The sequence below is a fragment of the Eublepharis macularius genome, chromosome 12 (genome assembly GCF_028583425.1).
Source record: "Eublepharis macularius isolate TG4126 chromosome 12, MPM_Emac_v1.0, whole genome shotgun sequence".
NCBI lineage: Eukaryota > Metazoa > Chordata > Lepidosauria > Squamata > Eublepharidae > Eublepharis > Eublepharis macularius.
The window spans coordinates 47893607-47917560 of record NC_072801.1 but is presented as its reverse complement, the minus strand read 5'-3'; the positions used below and the strand labels follow the sequence as shown (position 1 = coordinate 47917560).

The 23954-nt window shown below is 46.7% G+C and overlaps 3 protein-coding genes across 4 annotated transcripts in view; 2 read left to right on the top strand and 1 right to left on the bottom strand.

The window, feature by feature from the left end:
* The window catches only part of SYT3 (synaptotagmin 3), a 28671-nt gene extending 27886 nt beyond the window's left edge, over nt 1–785 (top strand). Inside the window, exon 9 of the mRNA XM_054994765.1 lies at nt 476–785. The gene's annotated coding sequence lies outside the window, so the exon portion shown is untranslated. The remainder of the gene's footprint in view (nt 1–475) is intronic.
* A 6013-nt stretch (nt 786–6798) lies between these two features.
* Nucleotides 6799–16535, bottom strand: EMC10 (ER membrane protein complex subunit 10). Of its 2 annotated transcripts, XM_054994808.1 has the most exons (8): nt 16398–16535; nt 14208–14274; nt 13245–13357; nt 11088–11192; nt 9171–9352; nt 8068–8161; nt 7741–7830; nt 6891–6963 (listed from the first exon to the last, which is right to left on the bottom strand). In XM_054994808.1, the coding sequence occupies exons 1-7, from the start codon at nt 16512–16514 to the stop codon at nt 7747–7749; spliced, it is 762 nt and encodes a 253-aa protein (XP_054850783.1). In that variant the 5' UTR covers nt 16515–16535; the 3' UTR covers nt 6891–6963; nt 7741–7746. The 2 variants fall into 2 exon arrangements, with proteins under 2 accessions (XP_054850781.1, XP_054850783.1); XM_054994806.1 differs by lacking the exon at nt 7741–7830 and having other exon boundaries at nt 6799–6963.
* A 421-nt stretch (nt 16536–16956) lies between these two features.
* GARIN5A (golgi associated RAB2 interactor 5A) lies at nt 16957–23464 on the top strand. The gene is made up of 4 exons (XM_054995413.1): nt 16957–17169; nt 17924–18055; nt 19604–19782; nt 23180–23464. Exons 2-4 carry the CDS (start codon nt 17972–17974, stop codon nt 23427–23429), a joined length of 513 nt encoding a protein of 170 aa, XP_054851388.1. The 5' UTR covers nt 16957–17169; nt 17924–17971; the 3' UTR covers nt 23430–23464.
* The last annotated feature ends 490 nt before the right edge of the window (nt 23465–23954 follow it).

Genomic DNA, 23954 nt, shown 5'->3' with positions numbered 1-23954 from the left:
CATGTACATCCATGGCAGCTATTTATACCTGGTTGCTTCTAATCCCAAATATAAATTGCAGTGATGAACAAAGCATCCAGTGAAATGAGCACTGACCCTCAAAAGCGTACGCCAGAATAAATGCTGGGTGTCTTTAAGGTGCCATGGGGGACTTCTGCTTTATTTTACAGATATTTGTGTAGAAAAAGGAACTGCTCACTGCCAAGCCCACAAACTAATTTTTAAAAGTTTTGGAAACATACGCTTGGGTCCTGCCAGCTTTTTCACTGGTGAAAGATGAAGGGGGAGGTCTTCTTTTGGCCCACAGTAAGGATGTGGGGTTTGTGGGGCCTGTGAAGACAAAAACCATGTGTCGGGATGGAGAATGTTGGAAGCTGCTTTGGGTCCCCTCTGGGAAGAGAAGTGGGGTATAAATGAAGTAAATAAATATATAAAGTCCTGGCTTTGAATCGTCTTTTTCTTCTTCTTTTTTCAGGGGAACGGTGATGCGTGCTCAGAATTTTCTAGACTGTTGTTTCCTCTGATCCACCCCTCAGGAATTTCCAGCAGGGGGTGTCCAAGGGTGTGAAACGAGCCCTCCTTTCTCAAACTCCATCTCCCCTGCTCGCAGAAGTTGCTGCCTGATGCATTTTTTTCAAAGCCATAAAGGCAGCCACTTGAGGCGCATTTTGATGTAGGGAGGGGAAGCCTGTGGCTGGGGTGGGGGGAATCTAAAGTGGAAGGAACACCCCCTCCCCTTAGTCCTTCAACATGAATTGGATGTTTGGTGTGGGGGGTGGGGTGACCTTTTGTGACATGCATGCTTTGGAGTCTCTGTTGTGAAAGGGGTGGGGTGGTGTTTGGGGGGTGTCCCTTTTTCTGACAGAGGTTCTGGGACTTCAACAGCTGCATGACAGGTCAATTCAACATGGTACCTCCCCTTCAAGGGGGGGCTCCCCTTTATGGGGTGTTAGTACTGTTAAAAGCCAGGGAAGGGGGCCCATCCTAGGTGAGAACCCTCTCCCCTACCCGTGTATGGGCTTCTAGCTGTGAACTTAGAACCATGTGACCACGCTGTAATGGGGAATGTGGACTTCTGTGTTGAGGGGTCAGTCTGGGCTCTCTCTTTCCTATCTCAACGGACTTCTTGAGGGACTGGGACCGTTCCTCCTGCTGCCCGACCTGGTGGGGGATTCTCTGTTCTCTGCCAGGATGCATGCAGGACCCGTTTGCCTCAATCTGCATGACCCTCCAAGCCAAGTGAAGGAGGGAGACAGAGAAGCGTTGGACTTCCAAAGGGACCACCTTGGGCCTACCAAGAGAAAGTCCAAGTACTCCACCTCTCGGGAATAACCATGGAATTTCTTGAAGCAAATTTGGGGAGGGGTTGTGGCCAAGAGGACCCGCAACAGACAATGCCCTTTCCTTGTTAAAGCTGGATTTGGGCCTCCCTCAGACCTAGTGAGTGGACTCTGAACTCTTTTGTGTGTATGTGTGTGCGTGTGTTCAGTGTATGGGGGTAACAGTGTGTTTCTTCTCTCTGACTCCCCCACCCCATTTCTAAACCTAGATAATTTTGTTCTGTCTGTGGTTTGCATGGTTCCCCTCCACCCAGCTTGGGTGGCGGGTGGTGGTTCCTCACTTTCAGCTGGGAGAGTGCCTGTTCAGATAACCCAGATGTTCTAGTTCTGATAAAAGTCCCGCCTCTGTGTGTGTCCCCCTCTCTCCCCACCTTACCCCCCCCCCCAATTTCTTCTCATTTGGAATGTCCATTTTGTTTACCTCCCTCTCCTGGTCAAACGCACGTCCATTTGTCATTCTGTCTTTGTCTGTCCTGGTTTTTTGAGATTTTGTCCTGTCGATGGTTGGTTTGGGTTTTTTTAAATTAAAAAAGTGTGAGAAATGAAGACAAACAGGATAAATAGCCCTGCTTCCTAAACCTCTGTTCCCCCCCTTTTTGGAAAAGCCATATACCTCCCCTCATTGCTTGGGGGGTACAACTCCCCAGTATTACGGGAGAGGAGGAGGGGGCCAGACAGGGTTCTCTCGATGCAATAGGTTTGGAACTTGAAGTTGCTGCTAAAAAAAGTGACATCAATAAAACTGGACAAAACTATGATCAGTTGGGCATGTGTGGGGTTTGGAAACACCACGATCAAAGTAAGTGCATGGTGGGGTGGAGGGGTGGGGTTGGCCTGAACTTCCACTTGGCACAGGACTTGTCACACTCAAACACATCCAGGCTGTCATTTTCAAATACAGAGTTAAGACCTTAAAGCACAGAGGAGACATGATCCTCTCTCAGTAAGAGCGGATGGCAAAATCTCACTGGAGTTGCTGCAGTCATCCAGTTGCGTGGTAGAGAAACTGCCTGGGGTTGACCCTGTAGCAAAAGAAGCAAATCCAGTGCAACGGATTCCTATAGGGCGATTGGGAGAGCCAGTACCAGGTTTGACCCACCCTGCAGTCACAGCTTGGTAAAAAAACACAAGTTAATAGTTTGCAATGAACATTACCAGCAAGTTGCCTGAAGACCAGAGGCTGAGGTTTCCAGTGATGTTTCTCTCTGCCAAGAGGTAAGGGGTTTTCTAAACTGGACCCATAGAAAGCTATGCCTAAACTAGCCTACCTTCCCTTTACAGGGAAATGCTGTATCTGTACATACTAAGCTAAGTCTCAAGCAGGATTTCTGGCTCCAGCTGCAGGAGCAGAGGCAGAATTTTTGCTCATAAAGGTGCCAAATCCTGGGCACCAGCATTCTCCAGGACTTTAGACAGGCTTCACCTAAATGAGTTCTAAGGCACATTAAAAGCTAAGGAATACCATAAATCTGGCTTCTAAGGCCCAACGTATTCATTATGATTTGTAAGATATAGGGGTTTGTCCCTCTACCCTTCTCCATACCCAACTTTTGACAGTTGGGCATCAGGAGTGAGGGAACTTGTTTTCCAAGTGCCTGAGCTGCAACTTGGATTGGAACTCTGGTACGGGGAGAACTGCCCCACCACCCCGATGTCTGACTGTTAGTAGCAACTTGAGGGAATCTAGATCATCTATGTTACAAATTGTAATGCGAGGTTTGGCCCTAAGAAAAACAAAAAGCTTAGTTCTGCCTGAAAGGGTAAGTCTGGATCTGTGCAGTACAGACTGTTGTGAGTACTCGCATGATAGAAATGCAAAAGAATTCTCACAGAAAACTAGCAACGCAGGGAGAACACCCATCTCCCTGACCTGCTAGTCCTCTACAGATAGGAGAGTAAAAGAAAAAGGAGCAACATTCAGTTATGTGAGCAGCCCCCTTCCCTTCAAGTAGTGTACTCTAAACAAATCCTTACTACTACCTCTTTGAGAATGAACTAGGCCAGAGTTTGTAGAACAAGATGGTCCACTAACGATCAAGATGGGTATAATGTCTATGAGGCCAGTTTCAAGATTTGAACATTAATGGGTCAAGAGCAGGGAGCCGTCTTTGCCCTTATTCTGTACAAATTCAACAGAGTACAAAACCAGCATTTTATGATGGAATTTCAAGTAGGCCTCTGTCTTCATGAATGTTGCAGGGTCATGACCAGAGGGCAGGGAATGAGAGCAGAGATTGCAAGGGAAATCAGGGGTTCTGCATAACTAAGCTAATACTATTGCTGAGATCCTGTAGGGGAAAACACCGAATCTATGTAATTAACAGGTGAGAGTCGACCAGGACCCTTGGGTTTTTCAGGAACAAAGTAAGAGACGAGCACAAGCCAGGATTGACACAGTTTGAAGACTTAAGATGGTCAGCTCTGACCTTGTGCAAAACACCATCACCACCTCTGGCCTAGATGAATAACAGATTAGAACTCAAGTAGTTAACAGCTGGAAACCAGAGATCCCCTGGACACCCTCTCCACCTTGCCAGAGATATGAGAGAGGCCTGCTGAGAGCAGCCGAGAAAATGGTCTGCTGTCCCCACCTCCCACTGCCAAGCAGTGTAGCAGCCTGGAAGATGCAGGAGAAAGAAAACATGTTACGCCACTGCAGCTGCTGCAGGCAGGACTGCAGACTCAGCATGGCTTGGCTTTCCTTTGGGAGGGGGGAATACAATAAAATGAAGTTTCTAGGCCTTGAACCACCAAGAAAAAAAAATGAAAACTCATGAGTAGCAGGGCAAATCTTGGAATACACAGAACCTGGAGATGGCTTTGACAACTTGAGCAGCTCCGTAGCATCCCCCTGCGACATGGAGGCTATCCCTTGCCACTACAAGCCACCCACTCTTTTAAGGCCCCCAAGTTTTGAATCCTGGCAGCAGAATTACGTAATACAAAAAGAAAACGCCCTAATTCCTGAGGATCATTAGGACAGAATTTGAGTTTTCAAAGTGGCAAACAGCACTCACAGAGGAATAGTGGTAATGCTCAAGACTACAGCCCCCTAGTCTCCCCTCAAATTTGCAGTGTTTTTTAATATCTGCAGATGAAGCCCTCTCCACCAGTGAACCTGCAGCCCAGTCTGTTCATTTATGCCGAATGTATCTTACACATCCGGTATTCCTGGCCCCTGCCAATTCCAAGGTGAGTGCACATCTCCCTCCTACCCCAAATTCCCAAAAGTCGTCCTGGCTCTTTGTCCAATAGTTAGACCCTCCCCTCTGGAAGGAGATCAGCTCTGCTTCCAAGCCCCAGGTGTTCTAGAATCTTTCAGCATCCTGTTCCCGAGTTCTAGTCCTTTGTAGTTACTGTGGATACAGAAGTTCTAAAGAGCTATAGTGAGTCAAACTGGATTAAACCAGTCAGTTGGAGGGATGCAGCATGGAAGAACAGCTGCAGCAAAGACCGCGGGGGATCCACACAACCAGGATCTAAGTTGCAACAGGTAGGTTGCTTGTATCTTCTGGAGGTTGTGTGTGTTGCTTGCACACCCCATCTTTGCAATAATGGGACCAGGGCATCTCCCACTCTGACAGATTCCATAATGCCAGGCAAGTACACAACATGTAAGTGGGCAATCCAACCCACCCGTTCCCTGGGGTCCTTTCAAATGTTATGTTTCTATGGTCATGATGGGTAGCTCCCAAAAAGAAGGATGGGAGAGATTTAAAAGCTTATCTATGTTACCCTCCTAATGAGGGTTACAAGTTCTTTGGTATATGCTGTGGCAGTTAGGAACAAGCCTCTCCCCAATGAACAGGTATATTAGCCAACAAACTAAAGCAGAGATTCCCCAACCTTTTTGAGCCTGTGGGCATGCATTTCTGAGATGGAGTGGTGAGTACTACCTCAAAAACAACTTCCATAGGAGGTGAAGCCAAACCTCACATGTGTACCGCGGGAGAAAGAGCTAAATGAAACACCTAACTTCTCACACCTCCTGGGAAAGGTAATCTGAAGGGGGAATGGAACCACACACTGACCAAGGAAAACTCAGGGGCTTATCAGTCCTGATCCTCCAGTGGAATCCCATTTAATTTGAGTGAGGGCAGCCAATAAAAAGCCCTGCCTTACAATGGCCCTACCCACAGCTACAGTAATTCAGCAGGCGCCCATGGGCACCATGTTGGGGAACCCTGAAGTAGAGGATTCCCCAAAGGAACAACCTTCCAGCTCCTACTTTCTAAAGCTCAGTTGTGAAGAGCTGAGAACAAGATCAAACAGCCCCATAAAGGGCGGCGGCTCTGTACAAGAGCTGCTGCATCAATCTCACACTAATAATAATGTTTATATATTGCTGATCTATACTGATTAGTGGCCCACTCAGAATGGTGAACAAAGTCAGTGTTGTTGTTATCCCCACAATACAGCTGGAAAGCTGGGGCGGAGTTCATGGCAGTAGTGGGGATTTGAGCTAGCAGAGTGCTGATTCGCTGCCCAACCATAGGAGATACTTAAATCTATCCACTGTACCTTGGCTGCAACAAACAGCATCCAAGAATCACTCTTGACAGAGTAAGGAGAGATCACCCCATCTCTGCCTGCACAGACCCCCAGAAAATCTAAGTAGTACAGAGCTCAATTCCCCATATCCCCTTATCATGGGGAGAATGTATGAAGTGGTTCAGGGGAGGCAGAGAGCCATACTGACTGCAACACGCTTTCATACCCTTCTTCCCCCAGAGCTATTGACACTAAACATGCCTTTGTTTTCACAGTATCAAGAAAGGCAGCTTGGCTCAGACCCTCTCTTCTCCCCCTCCCCCACTGCCCAAATATTCAACATTTTTCTAAACTTAAAGGCTCCCATCTTTTCCAATTTCTCTTTCTGAGATAGGAGATGGAAATTCAAAGAATTTCTTTGTGGGGCCAAAACACCCTAGAAAACACATGCAACTTGTACTAAGGGCTTGGTTGTCATTCCCAGCTCTAGAGGAGTTAGCCGTGTTAGTCTGTAGTAGCAAAATCAAAAAGAGTCCAGTAGCACCTTTAAGACTAACCAACTTTATTGTAGCATAAGCTTTCGAGAATCACAGTTCTCTTCGTCAGATGCATCTGACAAAGAGAACTGGGATTCTCGAAAGCTTATGCTACAATAAAGTTGGTTAGTCTTAAAGGTGCTACTGGACTCTTTTTGATTCCCAGCTCTGAAGCCCAGAAGCTGAATTTGTGTTGCTTTGGTACATACACCTTGGAAAGGCAGGGGGCGCTATAGTGCATCAACACTTCTTTGGATGTGAATATTCTCTGGGGGTTTAGGACAGGATTAGACCCTCTCCTCTTTCAGGCTTACAAAAAAACCCTCCCTCTTATTCTTAACAATGACATTAGAAACGTTCCTACATATAAACTTTGAAAACAACCCAACTTGCACAAGTCAGAAACCAGGAGAGGGACCACATTCCTCCAGTAATAATTTATTTACACTGCTCCTCCTCCCAACATGGGAAAGGAGACAAAGCTCCCCTCACCGCCCCCCTCCCCCAGCACTGCCTCCATTGCCCCCTCCCTGCCCGCCTGCATCAGGTGCTCCAGACATCATCAGGAAGAGGACGATGGGAATAATGTACATCCACTGTTGTGGGGAGGAAAGAGAGAAGTTAATTACATAAAGAAAGAGGATCCCTTCTATGCCAAATTGTGCCCCTTAACCCCCCCCCCAACAACAACTTCTACCCCTCTTCTCTATACCCATTCCCACACACATTTCCCTCAATCTCCAGAGAAGATTATTCGAAACCGTATGCACACTTTGTATCACCCCTTGCCCCCCTCCACCTCTCTCCTTCCTACACTGCACACAAACTCTTGTTCAGACCCCGATCAAAAGACTCCCATCACCAGGGATTGCACCCAATTGCCCCAGTGACAGACAGTCGGGGAGGGTTGCATCCATGAAGAGAAGACCTGCCACCAAGAAAGGGTGTTCTGGCTCTACCATGCAGGGGAGGGGAAAGAGAGAGGGAAACAGCCTGGCAAGATCAAACTCTGAAGGAGGAAAGGTGTGCCAGGCTCAGGTGGCACAAAAATGTGCCTTATTTCCTCAAAGGAGCTTGGGACCCCCAAGCCCTGAAGCATCTTGAGGGTCTGGGCTGCTCCCAGAATGCACTGCGCTTCAAAACAGCCCACTGAGCTAAACCAATATGGTGGGTGGCTGTGGAGGGAAAAAGCAGCTGCCTCAAGTGTCTCCAACCCCAACACAGAGGCCATGTGCAAGAATGGCAGAAAAGACTCCATTCTACAACAGAAAGAAGCCTTTTTTGCCTCCAGGAAATAAAAAAAGGAGGGTATCAAACTTATTCAGAAGTGTGCAGAAGAGAATGGAAGCAAGGTGAGGCAGGGGTGGCATTACTTAGACTCAGGGCTGACGTCCTGGCTCCCGAGGGGCTGTTGCGGAGCTGGTCGCTAGGAGAAGCACTGCCCCGCCCAGAATTAAATGCCACTGCAGGGATTGGGGAGAACAGGTATCAGAGGGAGGAGTACATCTCCCTATCCTTTTGCAGACTTCTTTGCCCTAGCCTGTGACTGAAAAGCAGGGGGCGGGGGAAGGCACAGGGATCGACATCCATCCCCAACCCAGACCAAGTGTCAGGCCAACAGGCCAGCTCTGTAACAGATCCTTTGCAAGGGAAACAGGAGGTGGGGTGGGACAGCTGGCCTTCCCTACCCTCTCACTTACATATTTGGCAAAGAAGGATTTCTGTTCCTGTGGATTCTTGGCCTTCTGTGCCTGCTCCTGCTCCATACGTTCAATAAATGCCGCCGTCTCAGGTCTGGGGAAGAAAGCCACAGGCTGTCAGCAACAGAAGAACATGTTTCTCTTCTAGACAGACCGAGGCTATAGCTGCTAGATATTTCCCAAACATTTTGAGAATGAGCATTGTACAGCGGTTAGAAGACTAGGAGTTGGATCCAGCCATATTTTTCACTCAATCTCACTCAAACCCCCTCCTTGTTGCTTCTCAGCCACATGGCTTTTGTCCATGCAAGTCCCCTGATCCCCAGTATAGCCTTGGGGCAGGGGGAATGAAAGGGGACTCCCTCCTGTTTTCACCAGCAGAAAAGCCAGTTGGACCCAAACCTGGGACCTGGAAGTCCTGGGCTCAACCCGTCCCCCCGTCCCCAGACATGAAACTCACCAGGTGATTGTGGGCCACTCACGTCCCTCATCTAGCCTACCTCATAAACCTGCAAGGATAATATAGGGAAGGGAAACCCATATACACTGCCCTGAGTTCCACAGAGGAAAATACTGTAGATAGACAGAAACTTAACACAGGCATTGCCCTAATTCTAAACTCACTTTCTTAGAAGCAAGGCCAACGAACTTCCAAGGGAGTCTACTCCTTTTAAAAGTGCCTAGCATCACAGCCGAAACCTCTGGATTCATCTCTATCAGAGAAACCAGAAGTTCTACTTGGTAACCTTCCCACTGCCCCTGGATCCTTTGTCAAGGCTTTGGGAGCTGTGTGTTCTAGCTATTACTTTTCAGAGTAACTAGGAGATAATGAACAGCTTCCGTTGCTTTTCTTTTACCCACAAGAAGCTCATCGCCCCTCAGAAAAAAAACCCAAGCCTCGTTCCTGAGGCGGAGCTCTGGAGTCCTAGCATCTTACACTGCTTGTTACACGGCAGCCATTTTTTGATGACCCTCTCAGTAACAACAATAGAAGAGGGTGTGCCCTCCCCCTCCCCAGCAAATCCAGAACTCCCGGTTCCAAACCTCTTCAGCTCTGTTGGAACCCACCACCAGCTCCACCTGGTTGCACACATAAAACTCACACAGCTGCAGGGATGGGCTGCTGGAGAAGGACAGTGCTGTTGAACAGTTCCAAGTCCACATCCTCCACCTCGGCCCCATGGCAGGAGCTCGGAATGGTAACAATTGAAAGGCCAATAATATTCCCAGCCACGTCCATATGAACTGTCAGCCTGTCTGAGAGATGCGACTCTACCATGGAACACTGCCGAGGGAGAAAGAGAGGCTGATATTCCTTCCTATAAAGCCTTCCTATATATTCCTTCCTGTAGCCCTCAACTCAGCAAAGACGTTGGTGAGGTGGTGATAAGTGAACAAATGGGGCCCACAGCTAACAGTCTGTTTTATTTCATAAAGCAGACTGTTCGCATCCTTTACAGACAGTATCCCTCTAGTAGGGAAAGAGATGTAAAAAAGCTCCCTGTTACATTTCTCCTATGAAGACTCGAGTGGAGTCAGAAAATGCTGGAATAATTTCTGTGCCCATTTCTGTTAAGGCGATGTTTTTGTAGAAAATGTGGCAGTATGACAAGAGAGCAGATTACTATGTTGTTTGGACCACAATGTTCTATTTGTAAGGATATTTTATTTAGTTATGTTATTTACAGTGTTTATATCCCACCTACCTGCCCAATCAGTGCCCCCAAGACAACTAACAGTAAAACATCATAATAAAATAGATCATAAATCTCACTAAAGAGAGAAAACACAGGACCAGAAGAAGCAATCTCTGAGAGAATGTCAGATGAAACAGAAGAGCCTCCACTTGTTGGTGGAAGGTAGTGATGAACATTGCTGGGGGCGGGGGGGGGGGGAGTTCTATCATTTTGGGACCACGGTAGAGAATGCCCTTTCTCCAGATTGCCACTAGCCTCAGAAAGCAGGGGCACTCAAAGCAGGGCCTCAAAAGTTAACTGTAGTGCTAAGGTAGGTTCATATGGGAGGTAACCCTTAAGGCATGCTGGTCTCAAACCATATAGGGCTTAAAGATCAACACCATATTTCTTTCCAAGGACATAATAACATGAAAAGAGAAACAGGGGAAACTTAAAAGGCAAGAAAGCAAGTGAAGGGAAAGGATTCCAGTGCAGGATCATAACTCTGTTATAGTGCGTATCATCTTTACATACTTTATTATGACACACATTTGTGTCATCTATAGCTAGCTTTGTCAAACCAGAGAAATTTAACAGCCAAAACCCTTTATTTTATTTTTTAGCCATTTACAAGGTTTGAATGGAATGTCAAGTTACTGAATGGCTTATGGAAGCTTTAGCGCTATTACAGCATGATTAAGGCTCCTGTACTGGCAGCTTTTCCTCACCTTAATTTTACACACTCAACATGCCCTGAAGCTTCCGCCTCAACCCTGTGCCTCATGGAGTTCTCTCTCTAAACAACATTAAGCTAAATATTCCCATTCATGTCACTATGGTAAAAGGGCACCATTGGGTTAAAGTTCCATGATTTTAAGTCCTACCAATTTCAATGAGGAAGATTTAAGCAGGTGCTTAATCCGCTCAAATGCTTTAAATGGGAATTAAAAGCACTTAACTAGGCATGATTGTGCCCCAAATTTGTCTATAGATTTTGACCCCAAAGCTAAGGGGAAATACAGACAAGCAGTTTCCCCTTGCACCATAACACATTCAAGAAATGTGAAATCTCTAGGCTGGACAAGAAGATTCTCTGGTAAAGCGGCAAGGTTGGTCCAGGGCAAATTGATGAAGGGGTACACTGACAGGCAGAGCATAAGTTTTTCATGCAGCAGGTCCTGGGTTCAAACCCTACCATGTTTAGTTAAAATATACCAAGGCTGGGAAAGACCTTTCTCTGCCGAAGACCCTGAAGACCTATTGCTAGTCTGAACTAAACAGACATAATATGAGGCAGGGTTGAGCAGCAAGGCTTTCCCATGACCACCATCAGAAGATACTCACCGCTCGGACAAAGGATGTGACATATTCAACCCCACTCTCCTCGATGCTCCCTAGGGGCCGTCGTGGTATCCGCACCCGGTAGAGTCCACCTTCTGTAGCTACCTCCTGGAGTAAGGAAAAAAACAGACAAGTAGCAATGGGCAATCTTTGCCTCTCACGCCCATATCAATCAGCCCTCCTATCCCAATAAGGTGGAAGAATCACACCTGGGTCCATACAAATTGAAAACAGGAGATCAGAACAAATTACTTTGATCTGGAATAACTTATTCCACTTCCATGATTTAGAGAGTGTCAATCATATGGATTTTTTTAAAAACCAAAAAGAGAGTGAGAAAGGCATTTCCAAGCTTCCGTCCCCAATCAGAAGAGCTAGATACTTGTTTGATTTTTCCAATGAGGGTGAGTTCAGAATATGTAGTTCTGTGCCAGATTCCTCTCTTCAAAGATAAACCTGCCATAGACAGGCAGCCCTGCCCAAATCCTCCTTCATGGGTTTCACACCAAGGCCCTTGGGCTGCAATATCACTCTGAAGCCCTGCACCACTATGCACCAAAATATACTCTCACTCTCTACAGATGTAATTACTGCCAACCACAGATTTCATCCTCACCCTGGAATGTCTTGCTTTTCCCTAGGGATGTTCCGTCTGTACTTGGACAAAGGGAAAGTCAATCAACTCTTCTTCTCTTCCACCACACTTCACTTGCCAACAGTTTAAAGGCTCTTTAGTCTGCTGCATGACCCATGTTCCATCACCCAGTTTCCAGTGAAAAAACCAATCCTGACTGTGAAGAGCTCCAGGTGGATCTCCACAAATTGGGTGAGTAAGGCAAATGAAATCCATTACAGGTAAGTATAAAGTAATGCACAGTGGGGCAACTACTGTGGTATGAACTTGTTGAGACTGAGAAAGAGACCTTAGGGTCATAGGGGATCGCTCAGTGAAAGTGTCAACTCAGTGTGTCACAGCAGTGAAAAAGGCAAACTATTTTGGGGATTATTAGGACAGGGACTGAAAATAAAGCAGCCAATATTATAAAGCCCCTGTTTAGATGTGGCCTCATTTATAATACTGTGTGCAGTACTGATCACCACATCTCAAAATGGACATTGCAGAGCTGGAACAAGTAACATGAGGGCAACCAAGATGATTAGGGGTTTGGATCACCTTTCCTTTGAGGAAAGCTGCAGAGTCTGGAACTTTTCAGTTTAGGAAAGAGACAACTGTGGGGGTGGGGGTGGGGATGAGAGTTATAAAATTATGCATGGAGTAAAGTGAGTGAACAGAAAGAACTTTCTCTCCCTCTCCCAAAATACTAGAATTTGAGGACATCTAATTAAATTGATAGGCAGTAGATTCAGGATGAACAACAAGAAATACTTCTTATGTTCACTCTTTGGTTCAGAAGACGGCAAAACACCCTCTCCTCTGCACCCTCTTGTTACCCCTTGTCTTAGCAGATGGTGTGGTTCAGTTTCCCACCGCAGAAAGACTACTCCACCCCTTAAATATGGTTGCCAACTTTTAACACTGGCCCCTCTTCCAGTGCCTTTTAATATCAACTTGATCTGCAGCAATGATCAGGTGAGGTTACTTTGCTTCATGCCATGAAAAGTGTCAACAGCCCACTTCCGCAAACTAAAACTATTAATGAGACAGGACATTTGATTAAAAAAAACACTTGTCCCTAAATCACATTTTGGAGGTTCTGATCACCGAAAGAACACCTAGCAATGACAGAAAGTGACTGGTGGTAACATGCCCCAGAGGTAGTTTGGCAACCAGGATTGCTTTTTTAATTTTTCAGCCAGAAAAACTCCAGAATGGACCTACAGGAGAGGCCTCAGGAGATTTGGCAGCCAAATAAAGACACCACACATTAAACAAGCCCTGTATCACATAATGGTTAGCAGCAAGAGAGGCCAGAATACAATTCTTCCTCCTCAATATCTCACACAGGAAATCCACATCTCCTGCTACTGTACATCAGAAAACCCTGCCTGCCTGCCTCAGCTGAGCCAAACCCGTTTTCTTTTCCCCATGCCTTCCCTTCAACCCATGCCTTCTTCCCAAAACTGCCTTGATTTCTAGTACTTCTCATGGCATAAGCCAAGTCAAGCCAAGCCTCCTCTCTCGTATGCATGCACACTCACCCTAAGTTTATTGCGTTCCTCCTCAGTTAACTGCTTCTGATTTAGGGAGAGGCTGGAGTCAGGGGTCACATTCCACAGGAGAGTCCCCCGCTTTTGGAACTGGATACTGTCATCTGTGGAAGACAGAAAAGCAAGAGGGTCTTGGATCCTGAGCTTACTCCTGGAGAACGAACCCAACCCCCTACGTACATGCTACAGGCCCAACAATCTTCCCAGAAGTCTCAGTACCTGGCCTCCCACTCAATCTCCACTAAAGCTGCCCTCTTCTCCAGATAAGCCAGAGAACACATCATTGCCCCTTTCCCAATCTCTTTACCAGCCTATCAGATGGGACATGCATGCAAACATCAACCTGAAGCAACTACACAAGCCAGCACTCAGTGTAACTCAAGCAACAGGATCTGGTGCATTCTCTGGAACGGGTTCAAGCAACAGTGGGTTGGATTCAGACAGCTTTTTCACCCGATCTCTTCCAATTCTCCTTACTACACTGGAGACACCCTTGGAGAAGCCTGTCCCACATAGTCTTTTACATCCTGGTCTCATGATCCCAAACACTGTTTTTTTACAGGAGACTCTTCCCTCTCTTTTCATATACTTCTTTAGGCAATTTAGGTCCCTCTGCAAATATTATATCAAAGATAGCTGTTATACACACATATCCCACCACCACAAACTATGGCAGTCTCTAAAGAACCAAATTAAGAGGGGAAATGGAAGATCCAATATGGGAGGAGCAGAAAAAAATCCACACCTCTTCCTGGGTACAGGGGTGCATCTGAATGGGAATCTTACCTAACTAAGTGCCAGCCTTACACATTACATGACAGCTGCATTCAAATATCACAAACAACACTCAGGTTATGACAGGCATGAGCTTGATTAATTGCTGAGCCTGTGTGCTCCTCCCTCCATCATCCTTCACTCACACATTCACCAGCCATCTGCTCTGTGCATACTCACCCAGCTCAAAGGAGTGCTCTAGCTGCAGAGTTAAGCCACAGGTTTCAGTGTCTCGAGACTCACCTGCCTGGCAAGAAAGAAGACAGATCACAGACCAAGTCCCCACTTTCCCAGTGCCCCAATCCTATCGGGTATCCCCTTTACCTATTTAATACCTGGTGGACTTCTCACAATGAGGATAGGATATAACCATTAGTAAATGGCTGCAAGAAAGCTTCTCTCTCCAAAGTCAGCCTGACTTATTTAGGAACCGACTTTCACAAATGTGCTACAATGCACCAAATGTGAAACATCTAGGTATCTTAGCCTTCGTATATCACTGAGAAGGTCCAGATTTACTATGTAAGTTTAGTGGCAACTTAAAGATACTTTATTGCAGCATCTGCTGAGGGGACTAAAGCCCCTTTCATCAGATACCATAATTACTCAAAAGGAAGGCAACTCAATATAGATGAGCCCTTAAAATGTTACACACATACAAAAATAACCTCTGGAGATAATTTGTATGCAAATGTAAGATGCCCCCTCTTTTTATATATGTGAAAAAAACTAGCCATGTATTTGAGTAAATATTGTAACATGTTTTTTCTCAACTAGAACGTTATACACATACCTGCAAAAAGGTACAGAAGGAAAAAACTGCAAATAGGGCCAAAAACCCATGAAATACAAGAGATCATCTTCAGATTTCCATGTAAAGCTCATATGAACAGCGATGTGGATTTTCCAAGAAAAACTGAATGATAACATTTTCAGATTCAAATTTAAATAAATAATCTAAATATTTAAATAATGTTAACAAAATAAGGGAAATCCACCATATATAAGCAGAGGGATTTGCCTATGCTTCATACTCCACATTTTGTCCATCTAACATGACTAATTTGCTTCACAACAGCACTGATACAACAGATAAACAATCCACGGAAAATTTTCCACATTGCTTGCTGTCTCTGAAAATTCAAAATGTATACTAGGATTTTATTTATTTTAAATATATCGTCAGCTCAGGAACCAGAGAGCTGAAGGCAACACATAAGATTGTTTAGGTCTCTGTGTCCTGCTGTGAGCTTCCCAAGGCATCTGATTGTTCAGTGCAAGAAACAAGCTCTTAGGAGCTGTGACATAAAAGTGGAGCATCTGCTCTGTGTGTAGAAAGTCCCAAGTTCATTCCCCAGCATCTCCAGTTGAAGAGATCTGGCAGTAGGTGATGGGAAAGGCCCCTACTGGGCAGCAGCTGCCAGAGTAGACTTATCTTGATTGATCACAGTCTGACTCAATATATCTTGTCTATGTGCTTGAGCCCCGTGGTGCAGAGTGGTAAGCTGCAGTACTGCAGCCCAAGCTCTGCTCACAACCTGAGTTCGATCCTTGTGGAAGCTGCGTTCAAGTAGCCAGCTCAAGGTTGACTCAGCCTTCCATACTTCCAAGGTCAGTAAAATGAGCACCCAGTTTCCTGGGGGTAAAGTGTAGATGACTGGGGAAGGCAATGGCAAACCACTCCGTAAAAAGTCGGCCAAGAAAACGTCATGATGCTACATCCCCCCATGGGTGAGTAATAATAACAACAATGAGGAGGAGGACAAGGACTCAGTGCTTGCACAGGGGACTACCTTTACCTTTACCTATGTGCTTAGGCAAACATTGGTCTCATCCAGCATAGTCCTTCTTGCATTTTCATAGACACGTGGGCAGGTATAGGGTTGCCATAGATGCAGAACGAGTGGCAACTAGGATGGTGTGGCGGTCAAGGTACCAGATGTACATCTGGGAGACAGGGTCAAATCCCCCACTCGGCCACAGAGCAATTCTGAGCCAGTCCCTCTTTGCCTAACCCATCTCACAGGGGCGTTGCGACACCAGAATAACCCAGAGAAAGGGGGAACTACGAGTTCTAAACTGAGCTCTTCAGAGAAAGGATAACATTGTGACAGATCAGAGCACAACCGTCAGCCTCCGCTCCCGGTGTCATCCGCTCAATGTTACCCAGGAGATGCTCAGGAACCTCAGCTGCAAATGCCAGCAAGCCTCGCCGCACACCTTCCCGGTCCTGCTCCTCAGCAGCCACTGCACTCATGAATATTCATGAACCTCACGAATATTAACTCCGCATCTAGTTAATATTAACCGGCCGGTTCCCCGGGAGCCACTCGCAGCTCAGCATACTGAGCAGCCACCCCAGCGACTTACCCTCAGGCCTGGCTCTCCCCGGCAGCTCCCGACTCCGGCGGCCCGAACGAGCGGAGACACGAGAAGGAAGAGGAGAACAGGCAGAAAGCACCGAAGCGGCCTCCGCACAGCCTCCATGGCGCCTTTCCAGGATCACGTGACGGGGAGCCGGCAGCGCAAGGCAGCATGGGAGAGGCCGGTAGTCTAGGGGTGGGGGGACCAATGCGCCTGCGTAGGTTGCCAGTTCCAGGCTGGAAAGTTCCTGGAGATTTTGAGGGTAGAGCCTGGAGACAGCAGGGCTGTGGGAGGGGAGAGACCTCAGCATGGTGTAATGCCACAGAGTCCACCTCCAGGAGTCCAAAGCAGCCAATTTCTCCGAAGGAACTGATTTATGTGGCCTGGAGGTCAGTTGTAATTCCGGGAGATCTCCACCTACCGCCTGGAGGCTGGCAATCCTATGCGCGTGACATGAATTAGCTAATGTTGCCAACCTCCAAGTGGTGGCTGGAAATCTCCGGGAATTATAACTGATCTCCAGGCCACGAGGTTCGGTTTTCCAGGAGAAAAGGACTGCTTTGGAGGGTGGACTCTGGGGCATTATACCCCGTTGAGCTCCAGGCCCTCCCCAGACCTTGCTCCCACATTCCACTCCACCTCCAGTATTTCCAGAATTGGCCACTCTAATTTGCGATGCGAAGTTGTGGACCTAAGCGATTTTGATCCCTCTCTGTAGCTGTGGCGGCTCAGGGAAAAAAAAACAGCCCAGTCTGCAGGAATTTAGGGGCAGTTGAAAGTAAGTGTTGAAAATATAGGAAGCTTGCTGTGGGAATGGCACTCAAAATTATCGTGTCTTTCATTCCAACTGCTCAAGACTACGGATAGTCTGCATCTTTAGTGTTACAGAAGTGTTCTATGAGATTAGGTTGAGAGAGAGTGACTGGCCCAAAGTCGAGCACCAGGGCAGTGGGGGATTCGAACCTGGGACTTCCAGATCCTAGTCTGACTCTCTTAACTATTACACTACATTGTTTCCTTGCTACTGTTGTTTCCTTCCACGGCCACATCTAGTATTCAGATGTGCTGTCCTTTTGAACACAGAGGTTCCGTTTAACCATTCTGGTTTATGATGCTGCTGTGAACTTACCTCACCCACCACCACCTAATGTAGTGGACATGACTGCATATTGAGGCAGTGAGTTCCATAATTTAATTATGAGCTGTGTGAAGATGTACTTGGATCCCTCCCAACTGTATGATTCTATCATTCTTTTTATGGGGAGAGCAGGTTAATTAGGAATATCTGAGTATTCTTACTTCATTATGTTCAGTACTCAAATTTTGGTTCTCCAGGTTGGCAATTATTTTCTCAATATTTTTCTACATTTCGCACCTGATCAAGTGCACCTCCTAGGAAGGCAAGGTGAATCAACATATCAGGGCCTTCTGTAAAGAGATGTTAACTTTTTTCCTAGGTGTTCAGGCCAGCACTGAAATCCGCAACCAATCCAACATGGCATCACATTTTCCTCTGGTTCTTTTTCCAACAGGTTCCAGGCTCCAGTAGCCAGGATACTAACATCTGCCCCATTTTTGAAATGGGAGATCTGCGGAGATGCCTAGCCAGTGGAGAATATGGCAAGCTGAAGGACTGTCCCATGTTTGAAAGCAATTTTGTACAGGTGAGGCACAGGGGAAGGGGGCTGGAAACAGAACACAAGGATCCTTGGAGCCAGACCAGGAGGATTCAACTGTTAGGCTGAGCAAAGCAGTGTGTTGAAGCAGAGCAGATTGGGATCATAAGAACATAAGAAAATTGTTCTGGATCAGACCAGTGGTCCATCAAGTCCAGCATCCTGTTTCACACAGCAGCCAGCAGGTTGCCCCAAAGGGACAACAAGGCACTGAAAGCCAGTTTGGTGTAGTGGTTAAGAGCATGGGTCTCTAATCTGGAGAGCTGGGTTTGATTCCCCACTCCTCCACTTGAAGCCAGCTGGGTGACCTTGGGCTAGTCACAGCTCTCTGGAGCTCTCTCAGCCCCACCCACCTCACAGGGTGTTTTGTTGTGGGGATAGTAATGGCATACTTTGCAAACCGCTCTGAGTGGGCATTAAGTTGTCCTGAAGGGCGATATATAAATCAAATGTTGTTGTTGTTGTTGTTGTAAGGGGTAAGCTGTCACTTAAATGATGCTATTTTCACAGGGGAAGTGTCATTTCCATTTGCTGCTTCAGGTGCTTAAAGGTTTCAGGCCCTGTTGTTATTAGGTCACATTTACCTTCAGAAACCAGAAGAATTATTCTATTCTAATTTTTTTCTTTCCTGACCAAAGAAGGCACTGTTCTTCTCTTGAAGAAACTCAGGCAGACAACCAATGTGGCTGGATTAGAAGTAGAGAGACCTAAATTCAAACCCCCATTCAGTCCTAAAGCTCACCAGGGGCCCGTAGTCCAATCACTTGAGTATGGAGTGGAAGGAAGTGTATGGGATAACTTGTCCTCTCTGGCCCCCTTCACTAGACTCCACCACCATCCTCATGGCTTCTCCATCCTGATCCAAATTTGTTCCCTGGAATGTGTTTAAATTCTGTCTCCTGCCACATTCTGAAGGCCTTTGAATGCAGGTGGCAAAATCATTCCAAAATCAATGATCCCAACAGATAAAGACTGAACAGAAAATATCATAGCCTAATACTTAAAAAAGATAAAAGTGAATCACACCAAATCACACCTTCTAGGATGCTGGCAAGGCTTTTTTGTGGGGCAGAAGAAAAGAATCTCTCTGAACCACCACAGCTAGGATCGTGTATCCTCTTTTGAGTTAGGGAGCAGTCGTAGGTAGCCCATGACACAGGGCCAAGTCACAGGGTCTGGGTGGCCCATCCCATGTAACAGTTGGCCATGAGCGTGTGTTCCTAGTTCAGACACTCACATTGCCCTCTTCAGATCAAGGCTGCATCTCCCCCTGCCCGTACACATGCGCGTGCACACAACAGTCTTCCCAACCTGAAACAGCACTGATGGGGGCGGGGGGCTCAGTCAGTTCTATGTTTTGAAGAGTGCTACTTATTTAGCTGAATGCTCGAGCATATTTACAACATCAGATGCTAGGCAGCAGGTGCCTGTGGTGTGTTTTCTAGCCCAGTAACTTGTGATTGTCAGCCTAAGAGTTTCCCCAGTGCATGTTATTATTCACCTGAAAAGCCCTTCAAAGCAATTCTCTCTTTCCAGGTCACCAAAGATGGGGAGGTAAACAACAGGATCACCATGGGTATTGCTGCCAGTAGTCCAAGCTTGGAGCTGCCTGACCTTATGCTGCTGGCGCGGCCAGTGGAGTGCCAGCAGGAGACAGACTCATGCGCGTATGTTCAAGCTGTGTTTGTCCCTCAAGAAGAGCTGCAACTTATCGGGTGAGTCCTCATCACATCCCCACACGATGACACTTTTCTCTCGTGGGAGTAGGGTTGTCTGCCTCCAGGCAGGGCCTGGAGATCTCCCAGAATTACAACTGCACTCCAGGCTTCCAAGATCAGTTCCCAGGAGGGGGGTGCTTTGGAGGGGGGACTGTTTTGCCCCGCAGAGGTCCCTCCCCTCCCCAAATCCTGCCATCTCCTGCTCCACCCCCTCCCCAAATCTCCAGGAAGTTCCCAGTCTGCAGTGGGGCAACCCTATGAGAAGTTTGATGCTGGCTGGAAGTCTTGCCTATGAATGTGTTCCCCTTACCCAGGATGGATGGGTCTTGGCTATGAAGATTCAGTGGTGAGGAAGGCCCTCTGCACATGCTCGGAGGGATTCCCCAGATTTATTTTCAGTAGATGTATACAGAAAAACAGTCCCAGCTAATGCAAAATCAGGAGTCCTCAGGATCTTAGAAATGTTTCAGAAACAGATGCTGGTGGATTTTGTGGGCGGGGGTTGGTAACAAAACAAAATTGTCACCTTTTAAAGACTAGCAGATTTACTGTGACATAAAAGTGCAGGGGCCACAAAACACTTGTCAGGTACACAAAGTGTTATCCCCTGTTGGCTTACATGCAGACAGGTGCAAAGAAAAAAATCAGTGTGTACAGTGTAATCATAAAGTAGCCAACTGGTCTGGGCAGGGGGAGGTGGAATGCCTTGGCCCTTTAACAGCAGTTCAATCCTCAAAATCTGGGTAGTTGAAGCTTTCATCTTTGCTGCACATTCAACTGATATTAAAGGACCAGCCGGATGGACCAGTTTTAAAATTTGGCAGTTCTGTATGGTCAAAAGACCAGGAAACTGAGGAGGTAAGATCTGTCATATTTACACTGCAAAGCTCAGATGTATACAAGAGAAGCACAGAGACCATTCTCAAATGCAGTAATCGGTGACAGTATAAACTGCTTCCATACTGGGATTTCCCCCCACATTGATAGTAGGAAAACCTCATAATTAAAGGCAGTGCTTTTTTTCTAAAAAAAAAAAGAGAGAGAGAGAGAGAGAGAGAGAGAGAGAGGAATCGGCAACCATGATGCTGTCCCCCTCATCCCAAGTCCCAAATGCCAAAGAGATGCTGGTAGTCCCTAAAGAGGTGCCAGTACCCTCTGGAAAAAAGCCCTGATCAAAGGTAATGCACACAGGATGGCATGCCAATTCTTAGCGCAACTGGTGAGTTTTCCTATTCCTTTTCTCCTTTAAAGCAGGTTGAAATAACCCAACTTTTCTTCCTTCTGGGTCAAAGGAGGAAATGTGGGGTGACTGTGGGTGGAACATCCATCTGGATGCTCTACCCTGCAGCCACTACAGAGAGGGAGGGCAGAGGAACTGGCACAAGGCAGCTTGCTGCTGACCCCAGCCCCACCTTAAAACGGCATGTCCCCTTGCTTGTCATGCAGTACCCTTAACAGCACAGCTGAGTTTTCAAAGGGAAAGTGAGAGGGGGGAGTGGGGGGCTCTGGGCCACAGGGGAGGCCTGGCATGAGCATCATCACACTGTTCTTTTGTGCAGGTCCGAGGGCAGAAAATGGGAGGAACAGGAGGTAGGGAAAATCAGCACGAGTGGGCAGAGTGGCACTGGATGTATGGTTCCAATCCTGCCCCACTTGCTGCTACTCCAGTAGTGGAAGTGCATTTCTCACATCTCTGTATGGATGGAGCTAGAAGCGAGGGGTTTGTTTTTTAATTACCAATTTTTCAGCTGCAATGAGAGGGAGAAATCCCTGCTCTCAGTGAAAGCTCAAAATGGATGAAACCAAATTTTCTTATCAATTCTAGTTTTGATTACTAATAATAATAATAACATTCGATTTATATACCGCCCTTCGGGACAACTTAATGCCCACTCAGAGCGGTTTACAAAGTATGCCATCATTATCCCCACATCAAAAAACCCTGTGAGGTGGCTGGGGCTGAGAGAGCTCCAGAGAGCTGTGACTAGCCCAAGGTCACCCAGCTGGCTTCTAGTGGAGGAGTGGGGAATCAAACCCAGCTCTCCAGATTAGAGTCCCACTGCTCTTACTACACCAAACTGGCTCTCTTAGGGTAAAGGTAGTCTCCTGTGCAAACAACGAGTCATTACTGACATAATGGAGGGACGTCACATCACGACGTTTTCTTGGCAGACTTTTGTTATGGGGTGGTTTGCCATTGCCTTCCCCAGCCATTTACACTTTACCCCCAGGAAACTGGGTACTCATTTTACTGACCTCGGAAGGATGGAAGGCTGAATCAACCTTGAGCTGGCTATCTGAACCCAGCTTCCGCCAGGATCGAACTCAGGTCCTGAGCAGAGCTTGGGCTGCAGTACTGCAGCTTACCACTCTGTGCCACAGGGCTCTCCTTTAGTTTTGATTAATCTAATTAAATTCTTGTTTAGATTAAATTGGATTCATCAAAGGGAAAAGCTTTTGATCAATTGAAAGGTGTTTTGATTCATCAGACAAAATTGTTTTAAACATTAATACATACTAAAAATTACCACCAAATTCCAATTGCACAGGACACCTTGTCTAAGTCACCAGGTCTGTTCAGATGTCACAAATAAATGAGGATTTTTTGTTTGTTTCCAGCACAGACATGTTGTGTTCTTGGAGCTCCCACATTACTTCCCACCTCCCTTTGCACTCAAGAGATGTGGTTGAGACTTGCAGGTTTCAGAAGTCTTCAGTCTAGCCCCATTTTTGTTTAACTACAAGCACTTCAGCAAATTGGAATTTGTTCTTTTCCCAGTAACTGGGATTCCAAACCAAGATGCTGATTTAGAATCCAGTTGCATGGAAAATCCCTGGTGTAGAATGTTGGTTATGCAGAAAGAACCAAACCCTCCTAAGTTGAAGTACATGAGTATAAAGAGAACTACAAACCAGAGTTAGATTCAAGGAGGTTTCCCAAATCAGAAACTGGATGTGCAAGAGCTCATTTGAGCCCATTAACTAGGGTCATGCTCCAGTTTGCTGATAGGACCAGAATACAGCCATGTAATGTGCATAATCTAAAAAACCCAAACGGAATGATTTGCATTACTGATGATTCCACACGTGATTACACAATACAGGAAGATCCTTGGCAGACTCATGGAATCATCAGTGACACAAATAGCCCTCCCTCTATGGCTAGTTAAAGTGTGGGAGAGTGAAGGGAGGGGATGAAGATGTTCCTCTGCCTCTGGGCCCTGAGATCATTTGTCCCCCTTCCCCCACCGGCTTAAAGGTAAACCTACAGTCACACATTAAACACAAGATGGAGTGGGGTTTTGTTCAAACCAAACTCAAGTTTGTATGAGGAAGAGGGGTTTGCTTTTTGTGGCCTCCTGATTCACACGCACACATTCCTCCTACTCACCAGGCTTCTGCCCCTGAAGTTTGTCCGGATCTTCATCCACGATGAAAGAAGATACCAGTTCAAAGTTAGCCTGGCCAATGGCCGCACGTTCTATCTACAGCTTCTGGCACATCCTCAAAAACTGGAAGATATCTTTGGGCAGTGGGTACGACTGCTCTACCGCTTGCGTTTTTACCGCACTGATGCCCCCATCACCTACCAGCAGGCGAACCTGAGCTACCCGCATCGCAGTGTATCCAGGAAGTGGTCATAGGTGATCCAAAAGAATCCCATTATTCTCGGGACCTCTTCTTTGTACCTCACCGGTTGCCATAAGAACCACGAAGAGTGCCAACCTCTTGAGGTGCACCTGAGGTGAGAAGGGAGGGAGCAAAAGCTGCTCTTTGGGGCCTCGTGGTTGGGACTGCCTGAGTGCAGAGGGAACAACGAGCCAGGCCATGGCTGCCAGGCCCGCTGGGAGCACACAGGGTGAAAGGGAGACCTGCAGGCCACCCAACCACAGGCTCCAGTGAGGCTTCACAACAAGCATTGTGAGGCCTAAGTTCAAGTTTTTTAACATTTCCAAATGTATAATAATAATAATAATAATAATAACATTCGATTTATATACCGCCCTTCAGGACAACTTAATGCCCACTCAGAGCAGTTTACAAAGTGTTATTATTACCCCACAACAATCACCCTGTGAGGTGGGTGGGGCTGAGAGAGCTCTAGAGAACTGTGACTCGCCCAAGGTCACCCAGCTGGCTTCGTGGAGGAGTGGGGAATCAAACCCGGC